At 45.7% G+C, this 19,267-nt stretch overlaps 1 protein-coding gene across 1 annotated transcript in view; it reads right to left on the bottom strand.

Moving 5' to 3' along the window:
- LOC103267910 (fibroblast growth factor receptor 2-like) overlaps positions 1-16,476 on the bottom strand; it is a gene marked incomplete at its 3' end in the record, with an annotated part of 37,552 nt that extends 21,076 nt beyond the window's left edge. Inside the window, exon 1 of the mRNA XM_008065479.1 lies at positions 16,005-16,476. Coding sequence (XP_008063670.1) covers positions 16,005-16,170 — 166 coding nt within the window. The remainder of the gene's footprint in view (positions 1-16,004) is intronic.
- Between the last annotated feature and the right edge of the window lie 2,791 nt (positions 16,477-19,267).

Genomic DNA, 19,267 nt, shown 5'->3' with positions numbered 1-19,267 from the left:
ATCCTGATATGTCGGGCTATTTAGGTCATGTTCTCCAAAAGGGAGAGACACACACACGGAAGGTTTTCTTCTTGGTCCCAATACATGCATTCAACCCTAATAGTCACCAGAGCAAAAGTTCCACTGGACCACCAAGATGCAGGTCTTGAATCAGTACTGGTTGCATAAATTCCTAGATGTTGGCAGTTTTGCTTGAGCAAGAACTTCAAAATTGAGCCCTTTGTTCAGAAAGCATTTCCCAAAGCGATAGTCCATTAGATCTTATAGCACCCAGGAAGTAGAAACTTGCGCTGCAAGTTATGTCAAAGGCCCCCGCACTCCCCAACTCAGATATACAAAGAGGAGTCTGTGTCCACGGCTGCCTGGCCATCCCGGCCTGAGCCTCTCGCCTTCTAAAAAGGCACATGCTGGACACAGCAGAGAAATCTGGTGCGTTCTAAGTTCTTCGGGGTTACAGGGCACACTGTTCTAGGGAGAACTCTGCCATCAAAAGGCATGGAGGGGCACACAAGGAGGTGAAGGAAGGAACAGGATGTGCCTGGCCTTTATTACTTTTCCCTTGGCCTTTACTGACACAATCTTAAGGTCAAGAGTGACCTTGTGGAGTTCGCTCCCTGTAAAATGAACGCACGTCATCTCTGGTTCTGAAACTTAACCCTCTGTCCCCAAAATGCTCTCATCCTGAGTCCTGCCTGATGACAGTGCTAACCCGAAGCAGCTCTCTTCATTTTATGAAGTAAGAAGTACCTGTCTAATCAGACGCTCCCTCAATTCCCACCCCTCATGGTCCATGGCATTAAGGATACGGTCTCATTTTTGTCCCTTTCCTCGTGACTCTCCAAGTGTTAAAAGTACAGACTGAACAGACCTGAGACGAGACTTTGCCGCTTACAGTTTCTGTGACCTTGAGATAAGCCCAACCCTTCATTTCTCTTTCCCTGCAAATTAGGAACAACAATACACAACACAACACACAGAAGGTACCTCCCAAAATGCCTAGTACACATACATATGCCACTAGAAAGACATTCTGGCTAGAATCATTACTTCTCAGGTAAGCATGAAAGAAATGAAGGCCTCAGAGCCAGGTCATCTCGGTGTGGAAGGACGGGAAGTGATGGTGGAGAGGGGAAGCCCTCTCTTCTGTTTTTCCAACCCCTAACACAGAGTTGAAGGTTCGTGATCTCCAGGTAACATTCTGCTTTCTGCTGGTGTGTGTGCATGAGTGGCTGTTTGTGTTCGAAGGACAGAAACATGTCAAGAAGGTCTTCTTGCCTTTCTGGGAAGCTGCTTCTTCTCCACCCCTCCTCTGCCCATGGTCTGCCCAGAATTCCACCTCCGGTTCTTCTGGTCCTTTCCCTACATTCCAGCCTCCTCGGCCCTACAGCCTCCCTCTGATGCCACTCAAGTGCCTGCTCGCAGGTTCCTATTTCCACCTGGCTGAGGGAAGGAACACGTTACCTGGATGTCTGCAATGGTCCTAGCCAAAACAAGCACGTGGCCTTCGATGCCAGCCTCTTGCTGAAGTCATGGCAGAACAACAAACCAAGCTCCAGGCCAGCTCTGAAGGCCCTCTTCTCCTCCTGCCTCTCCTCTGATCACTCCCCACAGGCCCTCGCCTATTGAGCTCATCTGCAAAATGGCTCTGAAAGAAGTACAGGCAAGACTGTAGCCCACAGGTCCACTCCAGGGCTGCTCCACATTTCCACAGGACATCCGTGGTCTGCTCTACCTAGCCACCACAGACCCTGAGTGACCTTCTGAGAAGGAAATCTGACCTCTACCTTTAGGAAAAAAGCACAGACCACTGCAAACTCGGACAGAATAAAACCCAAAGACATCACTCACACTGAGGCTTAGTTTCTCCAGGGCCCACATCCCTCTCTCCTCCACACCTTGGTTTGCCTGTCCGCACAGGCACTGTTCTCTCAACCTGGGTGACCGCCCTGATACTCTGCCTGGCAAGCTCCTATTCAGCCTTTAAAGCCTGGTTCAATATCTCTTCTGTGAAAACTCCTCTGATTGCCATGAAGGCACTGCATTGCTCTCATCTCCAAGACACCACAGCCCATTGATCCATCTAGTACATGCACAGCCAAATACAGTCTGCCGATACAGAGAGCTTCTTGAGGGGGATCAGCACAGTGTTTCTCAGTCTTTACTGTGCTTACAGATTACCTGGACAGTTTGTTAAAGCACAGCTTCCACAGCCCCAGTTCCAAAGATTCTGAGTCAGTAGGCCTGGGGCGGGAGCTAAGAGTCTGCATTTCCCACAACTTCCCAGGAACGCATTGTGAGGAGTTCGGCTCTAATGGCCATGAACAAGAGTTGGAGCCCTGCTTCTTCTGGTAAGGACGTGTCAGCTTGACCAGCACCTTCACATTACTGAGCCCGAAGTCATGGTTCACAGAACAGAAAAGCACCTCCAGGCTTGCCTGCTGCAGGTCAAGGTTACCAAAAGGTCAAAACCAGAGGCTGCCAAGGAAGACCTTTGTACACTCTAAAGTGAGGGGCACATCTGATAGAAACCACTCCCCTCCCTAGGAGGGCAGGACCTCCCCAAACCCCCCTCAACCCCCACCTGTGACTCAGTCCTTGCCAGGAGGGCGCTTCTGGATTCCTGTTTATGGGTTGTAGCTTGAACTAACAGGTCAGCAGATTGCCTTTTCCAACCATGTGAGAACCTCAATTTGCATTCCTCTGACTTCAAAACAGGGTTTTCTTTCAAATGAACAAATCTGTCACATCATATATATGTAAGTTACCTAAGTGGCAATTTCTGGAATGTTCCCAAATAGAACTAAACAGCTGAAGATCTTGTGAGAGTCATCGTAATGAACACCAAAGTACAACACCTCCTTGATTAATTTACTAAGGGAAGAGGCCCACGGCTTTTTAAAATTCATCCATCCAACAAATTTGAGAGTACCTGATCTTTATATGTGGCACATAGTAACACCACACAGGACTCCCTTGAGGTGAAGATCCCCGCAGCAGGGTTCAGGGGTTGAATAACTTACCATAGCCTCACAGCATGCCGGGAATAACCCTGTAAACACCAAAGAGTTGTGGCTCTTACAGCCCACAAGTTTGAGGGCCTGCGTTACTACGAGTCGTGGGGGTAACTGGCTTGCATTCCCCTAAGAGTACACCGCCAAAGCCTGGCTACATTCCAGAAGCAAGTTTTCAGGGACAGTCCCACACTTAACATTACCTGTGGCTCCTAGAAGCTGCTGCTGGGGCAAGGTGGCCTCCCAAATACTGATAAAAATATTCTATAACTGGTGCACACACAAGTGGATACGTGTGCCCTATAGGTCCCCTAAAGGTCAGATCGATGTCCAAATCCCACTGGACGCTTTCCCCAAGCCCACAGAACAGGCCTTCCCCCAATAAGTACTTTCTGAATAAAACAATACATTTAAAGTAGCCCCAGCTACAGAAGAAAAGAGGCTGGAGGAAAGGTTAAGAGTTATATCAGGAGGGCAAGGCTGCCTCCCGCTTTTTCAACTTGGGACCTTTGGGGGGGTATTGTTCAGCAAGTTTGTTTAAAGGGCTCGGCCTCTCTTCTCTCAGCAGGACCCCAGTTCCAACACTCCTTCGGAGGCTGCAGATGTGTCCCTGCACTGGTGCCCCCAGTGGCATCCCAGCCATTTGCAAATGAAGGGGCAGCAGCTGGAGACTGGGAAACAGATGGCTCTCCTCATTTGAATGGGTTTGATCCGGCTGCTCAGGGCTCAGCAAGTTTGGGCCTGGCCAGCGCTGAAACCCGCATGAGGCTGAAGGCACAGATTCGTAGCCTGAGGAGTCATCCGCTAGCAGCAGGACGAGGAGGGCCTGCCAGAGAGGTTTCCCTGCACTCTGAGGCAGGGGGCAGGGAGCCTCTGCGGGGAGCGGGACACATTCCCAGCTGGTTTTGCGCGCAGGACCCGAGAAAGGCAGGTTGGAGCCACAGGGATCACTTTTCTCTGGTGTTTTGAGGAGAAAAGAAAAACTCTCCCTCCAGGGATCCTGTACCCGAGGACTGAAACCCACATTAATTCAGGAAATTCCAAATTAAGAGTCGGCGCCACCACAGTTAACCTTTCCCCCTGTCCAAAACCACATATTTGCATAGAGGTAAAGGCTCTGAGGAAAAAAACAAACAAACAAACTGAAGAGTCACTGCCTTTCGGCAGAGCCCCTTTCAAACCCTCCAAGGGCTGTGCAAGGCTCTCATGCAACCTGGCTTCCAGGGACAGGGGTCCCTAGGCGGGGCGCACGGGAGGAGCCATCCTACCCAAGCCTGGTCTGGCTCCCTTGGCCGCCCAGCCCTCCGGACACCTTCTCCTGCCTCCACGTTGGCCTGGCAAGAAATTCTGCCCATTAGAGGCAGTGCCAGAAAAGAGACGGTCAGAGAGCAGGCTAAAGTGATCGACTCAAGTGAGGGCTGGCAGCTGCTGGGGATGCCCTTGTCCAGCCTCCATACTCACCATAACTTCAAGGGTCAGCACCTCTCACTAAGGGAGGGAGGGTGGCTTCTGTCCCACTTCCATCAATAAGTGAAGCCAGCAAAAGACAGCAGACAGGACAGATCCTGGGGAATCACCTCAGTGAACAATGGTCAACCTAGCATGCAGGTATAGAGTAGGGCCAATGCAGATAGGTTTGCTGGAGAATCAAGGTGTGTTTGCCACCTCTTTAGGAGAAACCAGCCTCAGGAAGCAGTACAGTCTGAGTCGCAGAAAATCCCTAACATGGGGCACAGGGTCTCCAGCCTCGTCCATTCCAGCACACTGATCTCAACAGGATTCCAGACTGTTTTTTGTTGGCCATTCTATCCCCCACTGAACCTGGCCACATAGGGCCTCAAAAGTTACCTGGGGAATAAATGGAAGAATATGCTCAAGAAGCCACAGCAATGACCCTGCGATCTGAAAAGCGTTTGTCTCTACCATCTCACCTTCACCAGACTCTGAGTTATTTCACCCAGGACTGCAAGTTAAAGAGGGAAAGTTGCTTTGTCTCCTTCAATAATTCCACGACTTTCCTCCAACACTAAACTCCCACTTCGAAGTGCCTGTGACCCCGGGTATTCTGCAATCACTGTGCAAGCGACCAAGTGCAAAGTTCAGCTGGCCAAACCAGCCTTCATTCACCTCCATATCTAGCTGAAACCGATCAGAGTTCTCTTTTTTTCCCCCTAACTACCCAACTGAACTTTGCTTGCCTTAAAAATGGGCTCCTTTCCCTGGCTTCGTTTTTCCCCCCAAGGACACCCTTCCTGGCCAAGGCTGGAGAAAGAGTAGGTGTTTCTGCTTCTGCCTTTTCATTCTTGGAATTTTTTTCCTTTTGGGCTGTCTTATTCTCTGCTCCTAACCTCTGCAGGGAAGTGACATTCGAAAGGCCAGGAAGGCCTTGGTGCTTGTTGTTTCCATAACCACAGACGGCAGGAGTCCCAGGTACAGGGGTCTGTGCAGGTAGGCAGGCCTTGATTTCCTAAAAAATTGCAAAATGGAACTGCTGGGAAGAAAACCCAGACATAATATCAAAGTGACAACCAAAAGGCGAATGGTTAGTAGGATCCAGGGCAAACCACCAGAGGCATCTGGGACAAGGAAGAACGGGGATGGCCTGCTCTGTGGAGGTGGTCCATGTGCCAACAGGCAAGAGCAGGCCAGCCCTTCCTGCCCTAGACTTCTGCATGCACCTCAAGCTGGGTCACCAACTGGGACCCAAGCAGTCTCCCACTGGTCTTCTTGGCAGCAGCCAGGGCTAGCTTCTTATCAATAAGCCACATACCACCAGAAACCGTTCTGGGAGTCACAAAGTGTAATTATTGGAACATTTTTATGGTGTGAGACTGTTCTTCAAAGGACTTTAGAGGAATTAGATGTGGATGTGTGAGAAAGAAGCAGAATCAGCCAACCATGTCCTTACACGCGCAATAGTCAAATCACAGATTGAGGAAATAATGAGAGGGTCACCAGAGCATCCCACAAAGATCCTCCTGCTCAAGAAGAAGAAGGAACCAACTGGGAAATCTTTCTGGCACCAATACACTCACCCGAAGGCCTGGGTCTATACTCACTAACAATGAGGTCTGGGCGGCATCACTTCATCTTCCAAAAATTTCAGTTACTTTGTCCAAAATACCTGGGATCTGCTGGATTATTAATATTAGATATAATATATGTCAAAGTACCTAGCACAGCGTCCAACACACAGCAGGCACTTAATAAACGGCAGTTAGTTTTCCTCATCATCATCCCCTCAAGGAATGGGCAAAAGGAACATGACCTCATCAACACTGTCCTATCAAGTAACCCCCACAGGGGTATAATGTGCAAATGACCATTCAGCTCTTACCCCTTTTTCAGCACTGGGGGTCCCATCACAATTTCCTTGAGCTCCCCTCCATGTAGAATGGAAGCCCAGCTATCTATTCACCAGCTATCTATGGGAATGTCCAGCAGACTGAGCAGGGGAAGTTACTACAGGCGAATGTGGCCAGGAATGTGCCATGAAGCTGCCCCCACTAGCCTGGACAAAAGCAGAACACACCACCCCCTACGCCTACCCTCCCCATCCAAGCCTCTTTTCATCATTTTTCACAGAACCTAATGACAATCCTTTGGAAGCCTCAAACAGAAAACACTTTTGCCAAAATATATTGTTCCTCATAAAGTGCCTGTCCTGCTGTTATTACATAGCTGCAATTGACATTTTTCAATGGAGGAAAACAAAAATGTCAACCTTGAACCACTTGGACTACAAGCAACAAGATGATCCCACTTCTAAAATCCATGGGACTTGCAAAAGTCCAAGATAATAAAAAGTTGAGGGCCTACAGCCAGTTTTACATTTTAATTATTGTAATTGTCCCTCATCAGAAAATTTATCTTTGTATATTGCATGGTAAACATCTTATCAGTCCAGGAAATACTGGTTTTAAATTTACTTTAACAAAGAAGTGGGATAGGGAAGAAATCAGCATTTGCTGAGCACCTATCTTGGGCCAGGAACTGCAGTAGGGGTTTTACATTCCATTTGCATTTAATCTGAATGTTTACCCTTCAAGATATTATCTTTGGGCCTTGGAGAGGTTATCTAACTTTTGAAGTCACAGCACCAGTAGATAGTGGAGAGATTCAAACCCAGTTCCCAAGGTTAAGTTCTTTCTGTTAACTTATGTCTCCAGAAAGCACATCTTATGCCATTTTAAATGATTTTATTCATTTTCATTAAAAAAAATGTCAGATACAGAATTTAGATTATTTACATAGAGAATTCTTAGTCTTTTAAAGACTTGAGTGGTTTTAAATCTGAAAAAAATGTATAATATCCAGGATATATATTCAATTGTGCACCTACTGCAGCCAGCAAAGAATGCGATATGGCATGGAAGTCCAGGAGGCTCAGCAGGACAAGAAGGTTCCTTATGGCAGCCACCTATCTTTCAGTCAATCGACAATCCCGTGGTCAATCAATCATCTGAACTTTAAGACTGTTCAAAGAGTTGACCTTAAACCTGACCACCGCAAAGAACCTGGCAAGCATTTTATAGCACATGTCCTCCCAGCACACATGCCATACACACACATTGGCCTTTTCAATGTCTGGATTCTTTTAAAACATCTAATTGGTCATGTATGATGAACAGCAAACTGTCATGTGTAAAAAAAGGTTACATATAGTAACATAGGCTCTCTAGGGTTAGAAAAGAATCATGACAATTTATATAGAGTTTATTTATTTATTTATTTTTTGAGTTGGAGTCTCACTCCGTCACCCAGACTGGAGTGCTGTGGCCGCTCCCGGCCACTGCAGCCTCGACCTGCTGGGCTCCGGCGATCCTTCTGCCTCAGCCTTCCAAGTAGCCAGAATTACAGGCGCGCGCTACCATGCCCAGCTGATTTTTTGATTTATTGTAGAGATGAGATCTCGCCAAGTTGCCCAGGTGGGTCTCGAACCCACGGGCTCAGGCAATCCACTCACCTCAGCCTCCCAAGGCGCGGGATTACAGGCTGAGCCACCGAGGCCGGCTTATATAGAGTTTATTAATGTTAGCGCTCAGAACTGAGTTGTTTCACAGAAAGGTGCTACATAAGTCACACAAATAAATATGTCCCCTCTTCTTTATACTGAATCTATCAGCATTTTTCTTATAAGCTATTTTTAGCCTCCTCATAAAACATGTTCACCATAACCTGAAATTGTATATCTGTGCATTCCATTCAGAAATGACTTGGAATTTACTATTCTTTAGTTGGACAAGGGGTTAAAGGAAAGAATATACCATAGTTTAGTTCCCTGACTCAGTGCTGTCAAAAAGAATTTTAAAATTTCAGGAGTCACATGACATGGCAAAAGCCCACAATGAATTACTTATGAATTCCAAAGTGAAATAAATGACACATCCAACATCTTAAAACTCCACCATTGTGCAAGCTTCCCAAAACAAAAATTACCAAAAATCTAAAGTTTACCTATTTTACTTGACACACACTCTTCAAGAACAACCATGATTTGTCCCAATAATTAAATATCCTTTTGAATGAATATATAAATGGTAAGCGCTCAAAGTTATATAAACAAAAGACAGTTAAAGTCTAAGGCCACCACACACCACTGATGGGCTATCATTTGGGGTTTTCTATCATGTCCTAAAAAGGGGTAACAACAGATTGGAGCAAGGGAGGAGAAACTTGTAAAAACTGTTGCCTTTGTCAATTTCAGAAGGAGACGCCTCTAAGATGTGAAGGATCCTCACAGTGACACAGTCAGCATCTTGATCAACCAGACCTTTCCTTTGAAGAACTTGACCTCAGACCCCCTTCCTTATCTCCTCACATTCCCTAATCAAGAAAGCCAGAGCTACAACCTGGCAGGGTCACTTCAGGTCTATCTGGGTTAGCAAAAGGGACCAGTCTGTAGAAAATTAAGGCTGCCAAAAAGTCAGCCTAAGGTTTCCTACGAAGATCAACACTTTTCCCAAAATGGAACCCGAGTTATATGTAGCTTTAAAAACTCAAGTTCAAGAGCCGAGTTCTGAGTCAGAAGTTTGTTCCTCCTTGACAAAATCATCCTGGACATAATGATGCTAAAGCCTGATTGCTCAGAAACTCACCTCTTCAGCTCAGAATAAACTTTCTGCCCTTACGTCAGCCTCACTATTGAGGCACACATAGCCTTCGATACCATCATCGTCAGTTAAACAAGTTAGGAAGGAAGATGGTATGGTAAAGATGTGGTACAGTAAGCAACACTAAGAACTTCCAAGCTAGAAAAGCTGAGAAAGTAGAGCCATCTCTAAATATCACTTGGGATACAGCAAAGGGACAACAAGAATGCAAAACCTAAAGCTAAAGTCATCTCTCAAGGAAAAAAATTAAGAATAAAGACCATGGGCATTTTTGCACAGTTGCATAAAACCTACTGGATCATAATTATTTGTGGGTGGCAGAGTCTGAAAAACTTCCAAACTTCTGAACTAACTACCAAGACAGTAACCTTGCTAAGAATCAAACCAGTATAGGGGAAAGGAGCATGCATGCTGGGTATCCTATCTCGTTTAACAGGCAGGCACCCCAAAATCAATTTCCCACGTTTTCCTTTAATAACTAAAATTAGCTAAAATGGAAATGTAAAAGTAAGCTAGACTCCAATGAAAGTGAGTTGGTATGGGAAACTAAGGCAGACGTATCACCTGAGCCTGGGAGGTCATGATAAGCTGTGACTATGCCACTGCACTCCAGCCTGGGCAACAGAGTGAAACCTCAACTGAAAAGAAAAAAAAAAGAAAGAAAGAAGGAAAGGAGGGAGGGAGGGAAGGAGGCAGACTGGCTGGGAGTCTTAGCAATTACACCCTGGCTATTCACCAACAACCAATAGGGAGAGGAGAACCTATTCAGTAAATAGTGCTGGGAAAACTGGCTGACTACAGGCAGAAGACTGAAACAAAATCCCTACCTATCTCCATACACAAAAATCAACTCTAATGGATCATAGACCTAAATGTAAAACCACAAACTATAAGACTCATAGAAGAAAATGTAGGAAATTGGAATAGGCAACCAAGTCCTGATCAACTCTAAAAAAGTGAATGCCATACAAGGTAAGATAGATAAACTGAAAAGCTTCTGCAAAGCAAAAGACACCATCAAGAGAGTGGGGAGATAGCCCACAGAATGGGAAAAAATATTTGTCAACTGTATTTCTGACAAAGTCCTAACACCTAGGATTTACAAGGAACCCAAACGTGGTGAAAGGAAAAAAGCAAACAACTCTATTAAAAAATGGGCAAAAGATATGAATAGACACTTCTCAGAAGCAGATATATGAGCAGCCAACAGATTCGTGAAAAAATGCTCAGGCTCACTAATCATCAAAGAAATGCAAGTTAAAACCACTCTGAGATACCACTTAACTCCAGTCAGGACGGCCATCATCAATAACTCAAAAAACAACAGATGCTGGAGAGGTTGTGAGGAAAAGGGAACACCTTTACATTGTTGGTGGGAATACAAACTAGTATAACCTCTGTGGAAAACAGTGTGGCGATTTCTAAAAAAAATCTGAAAATTAACCTTCTATACAACCCAGCAATCCTCCTTCTGGGAATATACCCAGAGGAACTCAAATCACTCTATAATGAAGACACCTGCACACACATGTTTATTGCAGCATTATTCACAATAGTAAAAACATGGAACTAACCATGCTGCCCATCGAAAGTGGACTGGATAAAGAAAATGTGGTACATTTATACGATGGAATATTATGCAGCCATAAAGAAAAACAAAATTATGAACTTTGCAGCGACCTGGATGGAACTGGAGTCTATAATACTCGGTGATTTCTCACAGAAACAAAGATCTGAGTACCACATGTACTCACTCATAAGTGAACCTTGAACATTTATCATAATACCATAAGAAAGGGATTGGCAGTAGTGGGACACTGCCAGGGGAGGAGGGGGCACATAATATCAATAAGGGTACCCACACTTTGCCTGTATGATGACCATGTATGTACCTAACCCTCATTTGTGCCCCACATCTTAAAAATAAAATAATTAAAAATAAATAAATAAAACATTTGGAAGCAAAAAAAAAAAAAACCAATTACCCTGGTTAAATAAACATCCAAACAAACAAGAGTCTGCAAGCTAGAGGGCTAGTGGATATATTTTATTGAAAATGTGAACATTAAACAAAACTATTCCAGTTTAAAACTACCCTAGTTATTTTACATAACCATGTAATTATTCATTCAAGTTTGACTGATATTAGAAATATCTCATACTGGATTGCTATGGTTATTTGAATTCTCACCCTCAACTGAGTCCAACAGACAAAGGAACAAGCCTTCAGTTACAGCCTGGTAGAGGGGTTTCTTGCATAGTAGGTGTCCAAGCTTTGAACAGGTCAAAATAAACACACACACACACACGCGCGCACACACACACACACACACACACACACAACACACACAAGCACACACACCCCAAATCTGAATCAGAGAGAGCCAGTAGGGAAATGATACAAATACCAGTTCTCTGGGCTTGCCAGATTTCTGCTCTAGAAGTAATATTAAACACAGCTCTTTGTCTATGAATTGTGAAATACTTTATATACTAATAAAGAATGTGTACTTCATTGTGTATTTAACTGCATAAGTCTGCATTTGGTTTAATTGACCAAGAATAAGTCCTTGTTCCTAAGCTAACTATCGGGTTACAGTCAACTCTTAAATATTAACACTCATACTGAGGAACAAAGATGCAGATAATACAAAACAGAAGATTATTTTAAATAATTCACTCTTGGTATGCGGATATATTCTTTTTTCTTTTCTTTCCTTTTAACTGGCAATTAAATGCGTATGGCTGGTATTATGGCATTTACGATACTTCTAACAAAGAACTTAACCCATACTGGAAAAATCTGACTTAGGGAGGTCTCTTAGGGAGGATGCAGATCCCACCCTCAACTTCTCTGCTACTGAACTTTGGACCAACTCACAATGGTCCAGGGCAGCATCACCTCTCAAAAAACTGCCCAAAAAAACTGGCTTTAAAAAAAGCACACAAACTACTTTTTTCCCAGGTCAATGCTTTTCAGAATCACACTTCATGAAGGGTGGGAAAGTAATTAAGAGTTTTGGCTGGGAAAACCCTTTTATTTTAGCTCCTACTGGGCTGACATAAACAAAGATAAACAAAGATGCCGTTAATGTCAACAATGACTTAATTAACAGAGTAGGTGACAATGGCAGGAAGAATCAGAAAGTAAGAGTTGCCTCCTCTCAGGGTACTCAAGCTTGACTATACTTTAAATATTTAGAATATTAATCAACAAAATAGTACTTGGCAATGAGAACTGTCCTCCTCTGACTCAATAACTGTATTTACACCCTCCTGCTGGTCCCCTTTAATAATGAATGACCAATGGAAAGAATCATATTTAATCTGAAATATTAAAAACTAATATCTTCTGGAGATTGTTTTCTTAAGTCAATTGAGTAGACCCAACCCCACTGTTACTACTTCAACAAGTGCCCAGTAGACAAATGATATGCTATGACATGATATGTGATATGATATATGACATAATACGATATTGTACAAAGCTAGGATGCTTGTACAAAACCAAAAGGGCCGAAAGAAAAGGATCCTCTAGTGTTGGGACCCAGACTTCCTCCAGGACTTCTCAGTCACATTTTTCTCCTGTACATAGACATTATTTAAACTGAGCTCCCAAGTTAGCAAACCAAAAAGCCTTCCAAGATAAGACTTCGTGCAATAGAAGGTCAGGGTTGAGCTTACTATTAGCCAAAGCCATAGTTATGCTAAGCATGGAGGACAGATGAATGGGGATACACACGTACACCGCTTGGCCAGCACAGAGCCTCAACCTCAACCCACTTGTAGTTGTCAAAAAAACGCCTTTCTCATCTGTAATTCATTTACCTTCCTAATCACCTCTGACACCAAAGCAAAACTCCTGCAACAGAAGAACTGGTCTTGGGGCTCAAATCAGTTGCCAATATTGGACTAGCAGACAAGGGACATGTGGACCCCACAAGCAAACATAGCTGCCTGGAAACACGAAGGGATCCAGCAGCATCTTTCTTCTCAACTGTCCCCAAAAGCCTAGCTGTATCTTGACACCGTGGCAACTGGCAAAGCCAGTGCACAGGACTGGGAAGGCCCACGTTCCCAGCTCACTGGGAACAATGACGACAATACTACGCACCGGGAAACAATGACGACAATACTATGTACTGGGAAACTGAGGTCCAGGGAAGTATGCTGTTCCAAAGCCTTCTCTTTATGGGGTTTCACAACTTTCTCTAAACCACCTTCATTTTTTCTAATGACTCACAGCTCTGGATGCAAACCTCATGGAAACTATGAACCCAGAAAAATGCACAAAAGAACATTTGCAAAATACTACCAACAATTTCAGGGACTTTGTGGACCTCCTTCCTGACCCCTACATGAATCCACAGATCCCCATTTGGGAAGATCTGCTCTCAACAATACTCACATTGTTGAATATCAATTTTTTTTTTTTTTTTTTTTTTGAGTCAAAGTCTCACTCCAGGCTAGAGTGCCGTGGCACGCTCACAGTCACCGCGGCCTAAACCTCCTGGACTCTGGGGATCCTTCTGCCTCAGCCTTTCATGTAGCTGGAACTACAGGCATGCGCCACCACGCCCGGTTAATTTTTTGATTTATTGTAAAGATGAAGTCTCACCAAGTTGCCCAGGCTGGTCTCGAATCCCAGGGCTCAGGCAATCCTTTCGCCTCTGCCCCCCAATGTGCTGGGATTACAGGTGTGAGCCATCGTACCCGTCAGGATATCAATTCTTACACAAAGACCTGTAGGGGAGACTTGGTCCCTTTCCACTGTTTCTTCCCTCTCTACCTCACCTGCCTCTCTCCCTGCATATACACACATATTTTAAACTTCCTTCAATAATTAATACGGTAAAAGAAATCCTCCAGGACCATTTTATACTTTATGTTGAAATAAACTCACAATATCGCTGCCCTGAAAAGCCAAATGAAAAATGACAGTTTTTCCCTAACCTGGGCCGTTCCTGAAGCCCACATTGCAGGAAATCCCAGCTCAGCTTCCTCAGTTTGTGCTGAGCCATGCACTCAAGGGAAAACCAGCAATTAGGGAAATATCCATTTTAATTATTAGCAAAATTAAAGCAGTACAGGCATGACTTTCAGAAGCTGGAGCTTTATCCCTCTCACATTAAGCCCTTTTTTTTTTTTCTTTTTTTTTTGAGTTGGAGTCTCACTCTATCGCCCAGACGGGAGTGCGTCCGGCCACCGCAGCCTCAACCTGCTGGGCTCCGGCGATCCTTCCGCCTCAGCCTTCCGAGTAGCCGGAATTACAGGCGCGCGCTACCACGTCCGGCTAATTTTTTGATTTATTGTAGAGATGAGGTCTCGCCAGCCCAGGCGGGTCTCGAACCTGCGGACTCAGGCAATCCGCTCACCTCAGCCTCCCAAAGGCGCGGGATTACAAGCTGAGCCACCGAGCCCGGCTAAGCCCTTTTAAAAAATGCATCACTGTTGCAAATTACAATCGTCCTGATGCCCCAGCACAAGTCAAAAAGAGGCAGTTCTATGATCAGTCTGTAGCGATAGCCTATACAAGCCTCAGACACAAACTCCTACTTGAGTCCCTTCCCAGAGACGTGTGGAAGAAAAGATGTCACCATACCTGTTCATTATAAAGCCACCATGTCTCCATGTAACAAGAAATTCCCTAGTCTCACATGATTGCTTCAGGTGGCTTATCCTTTAACAACGCCTGCACGGGGTCTTCCAGAGGAGCCGCGTCTCTCAGAGCTCTCATCTGAGACAGAACACAGTCTTCCTTCCCAAACGGTCCTTGTCGGGCTACGGAGGTGGGCTTCCTGTCCTCTACCAGCCTGCCCCTCTGGGTGAACGTGCTGCTCATTCATGCCACGTGCGGGATGCGTTCTCCGAGCAGCTCGGCTGACCCCAGACACCACTCGGGACTGCGGCCGGCTCCCAAAGCCAGGCAGGCACCAGGTGGACTCTCAGCAAACAGGTTCATTAAGCGGCGATGAGTGCTGGGATCTGCCGTTTTATTCTCGGATTACCACTCAAAAAATAACTCAGCTACCAATATTCCCTACTGATGACAGATCTCAATGCAGCACCAAGTAGAGGCTTGGCTAACGTTGTCTCCAAAGGACAGGGAGAGAGGTTCCAAAGCTGCCCAGCTGAACACTTCAGCCTCGTGTAGCCCTCACAACAGGACTTATACCTTTAAAATTAAATTTCCAAAACTGAAACACCAGCGCAAGCCCTATGAGATCTGGCAGTTCTCAGAGATGTGGGAGACCCCCTGGTATATTCACTTCCAAGTTTCCCTAAAATAGAATCTGCCACTCTGTGATGCATTGCCTAAGTATTATGAATTACAATGACTAAAAAAAAAAAATCTAATGTGTCAAGCCTCCCTCTCTGTGCTGAACTTCAGAACCTTCTTTTCTCCTTAAACAATGAAAATAAGACGTCAGCATTTCAGATGTTGGCAATTTCCCTTAGTGGTTCCTTTTGTCAGAAAATAGCAATTCTTTACATTGTAGGCAAAAATCTCCCCCAGTGAGAACACTACTGCAGCAGACTATAGATGGCATTCATCTTTCCAAGACTTGCCCCTTCACAGTTCTCCCGGGCACTGGATAAAGGCAAACTGCTGCCGCCTCCCTCACCCTGCACAGAGAAACACGCACACCAAGAAACCAGCAAACTATACACCGTTCTGCCTGCAGCGTTGCAGCAAAGAACATTTTCTCATCATCTCTGCCCTGAGGGGAGCTGAGAGACCACTATCCTTTGCTCTTAGAAGTCTCATCTACAGACAGTGCAAAAGCAGCTGATTCTAAAACAGGCCTTAATGTAAAGTACCACTTCCCCCAGACAAATCCCAAAGCACACTAGGTACCCTGAAAGTCCAATAACTTACCTTCCGGCTCCACGGTGGTATCCTCAACTAAATTGAATGAGGGACGGGCCAGGGACAAGGTTGCCATGGTGACAACGACCAGGCAGACGAAGCGACCCCAGTTGACCATGGTTACAGTGCCAATCCCCGGTCCTCTTCCATATCTCCATGTGGACGTTAATCCCATCTGCACACTTCCTCCAGGAGCATGGACAGCCAGCAATGCTTTCAGCCCACGATGGGCTCAGGGACTGAGGTGCTGCCGCTGCGGCTGCTGCAGTCACTAAAGAGAAGAGATTCGGCGAATCAGTGGAATCTTCCCCAATGCCAATTCACTTAAACCCAAGTGGGATAAAGCTGTTTTTCGGCCTCTCCAACGTGTGCAAACAGAGTTCTTTTTCATTATCTGCAAAGTCTTCCATCCTCACCTCAGAGTCCCAGGTGACTCTACCATGCTGGTCCACAAGACGTGCTAGGCTAATTTTTTTTAAAGCATACTTTCAAGAAACACTGAGATAAAAGAATAGTTAGTTACATGACTCCGAGAGATACACACGGCCACTTCAGTGAGAAGACGTGTGCTTCTTCTACCACCCACTATCGCCTCCACCGCCCTCAAAAAGCAGAAGCAACATGACCTCAGTTTCAAGGGCAACTACAAAAGCAAGTTAAAAATGCTCGGGCTGGCATAACCAACCTCGTTAACTTCTCCAAGTCCAACTGGGCTTCAGAGGGCTAAACTGTGGAGGCGTCTGCTCACAGACCTGTGTTTCTGCTGGGCTGGAGCTGAGCGGTTTCTTCCACCCTCCCTGTAGTTCTCAGGAAAAAAGGAGGCCAGCAAAATTTAAAGAATCCCAAGAAGGCTACAAAAAATTCCCACCAGTTTCCACTTGTCAGGATTCATTTCCAAATGCAGAAGAGTACTGCAATCTTTCGCCAAGGAAGCGCAATACATTCAAAGCAGCTGATGTGAAAACGGATTCGAAGCCTCATTTCCCTTCACTCTGTGACTACATGGCAGTCCAGGCCTACTAAATGTCCTCAGCCTCTGTAGAGGGGGTTAAGAAACAGAGTGGATAGGAGCCTTAATGAATAATGTAGGCATGTGCTAATAATGATGATGATATGTAAATTATACTCGTGGAATGTGATTGGACCAGTAACTTTCAATATGCTGAACTAATGGCTACAATTTAAGAAGTTCAAGGGAACGCTCAACTTACTATCTGTTCACCCACTTGATCCAAGGCACAGAGAATTTTCCAATAAAGTTAAAATATTCCAAATAACTTTAAATTCATTTGGTATCCAAAGTGACTAAGCATAGGGTCAAAATGGCACCAACTTTAGAAAATTTGATTACAGCAGTCACAAGAAAAGGCAACATCAATTTCGGGCTTCAGATTCTGTGAAGCGCAGGAATAAACCACATTTTATAAGATTGGGGTGGGGGAGAGAGCTTTAATACAAAAACCTCTCAACTCCACGCTCTTTGCATACCCACTTGATGTTTCCAATTATGACATAGGATTTCAACACTCCTGGAGCCTCCCAAAGCTCTGTCATAAAAAAGTGCTCCTTTTAGCCTTAACTGAAGATTAAAATGGGTGAGGGCAGAGGATGCTGCACCATTCCCAAGGGAGAAATAAAGAAAACCTCAGCTTCCAAGAAAGCACAGGTGAAACGGTGTTAATTCACAGCAGAAACAAGACGTGCGCATGTGCTTTTTCAGGCTGCTGTTTTCCAATTGCTTGAAGGATTCCCCTCCCTTCTTCTCTCTTAAACTCAGGAGCCTCAAAAGATAATTCCAAACCTATTTCTACATACATGTGGGAGGAAAGTACACAAACATTCTGATTGATTTACTAAGCATTTCCAGAATGCAGGGGAATTTTCTACATGTATCACGGCTTCAGGAACAATCCTCAATCCGCACGGAGGTCTCGCCCCAGGCTGCTTCCCCAGCCACCTCGTCCACCTGCCCCTGCCCAGCGGAGAAGGGTGGACAGAGCCCACCGTTGAATCTCAAGTCATTCCGCCACCCCCAGCAGCTTGCACTAGAAACTTGCATTTCAGGCATGTCCAGGCCCCACGGCAGCCCCCTCCCCAAACTCTGGAAGGCGGAGTCCTTAAGGCACAGGTCTGCGCAGTTCCTGATGCAGTTCATCACCCGAGTGGACAAAAGTATGGTGCGACCTCCTAGGCAGGATAATTAGGTCCCGAGGCTCGGTGTTGGGAACACAGGCCCAGCATGCCGCTGGCGGCCACAATCCCGGCTTCCTGCCTTCAATACCATAATCCTTCCTGGAGTCTGAGCGCCAGTGAAAGCCCCAGTGTGTTTATTTTTCCCCTTGAAAGGGAACTCTCTTCTCAGCCTGCGCACGGAGTTGTCACCCTCCCTCTGATGGATGGCTCTTCACCGCCACCCGCCCCCTGGACCATTTTCACCTCGGCACAAGCCTGCCCCCAAAGACAGGCAAAATGACAGCGGGAAGAGCCTGGCTGGGTAGTGGCCCCCAAGCCAGGCCGGCGCTGGGCTCTTCAATTTATGTCCAAGGCAGGCAGGCCAATACGGTGACCGCGGCACTGGGCTTGTACCTGAGGGGTGATCTGTCCACTACTGCTGGTCTACACAGAACACCTGGCATTTGGGGTTTTTTTTTCCTGTGTATATTTCACACCAGAAAAGTCAACAGTGCCGGGCTCCCCCAAATGCAGACGCAGCTCCTCGCTCAAGGGCTCCCAGCTTCTCCCCAGCCTGAGCAGGGGAGGGAGCTGTCAAGAGGTCAAGTCTAAAGGAGTAAAATTGCTCAGCAAACTGAAATCTCAAAAAACACAAGATAACCCAGGACCACAACCCCCTCCTAGTTAATACCTGCAATCCCGTGAGCACCGTTGAGCAGCTTGGGGGTGCCCCCCATCCCACCCCGTTTCACCGCAGCTCTTCTTTCATTAGTTTGCCTGGAGTATCCCGTTTTTCTCCCCCTTCTCGGGGCGCTAAAGCGCTCAGAGAAATCTGCATTTTAATTGACATTCCAGGGAGAGGGAGAGGAGCGCCTGATTGCGTTTCTATTCAAACTAAACAGGCTTTTCAGATGAAAATGAGTCGAGGCCGGTGGAAGATTTACTGGGATTTGGGACCAGGGGGACAAAGCAGTTTTAAATGTTGATAGCATTTCACACCAAACACATAATGGGCGCCCCGGTTGCAAGCAGGTCTGCCTTTAAGCGTAGGTTTCATTGAATTGGAAGAGAGGAAGGTCTGGAGAACCGTCTGCAAGGGA

The sequence above is a fragment of the Carlito syrichta genome, unplaced genomic scaffold (genome assembly GCF_000164805.1).
Source record: "Carlito syrichta isolate Samal-C Ts95f unplaced genomic scaffold, Tarsius_syrichta-2.0.1 Scaffold308517, whole genome shotgun sequence".
NCBI classification, from domain to species: Eukaryota; Metazoa; Chordata; class Mammalia; order Primates; family Tarsiidae; genus Carlito; species Carlito syrichta.
This window is presented reverse-complemented; position numbering and strand designations above follow the sequence as displayed.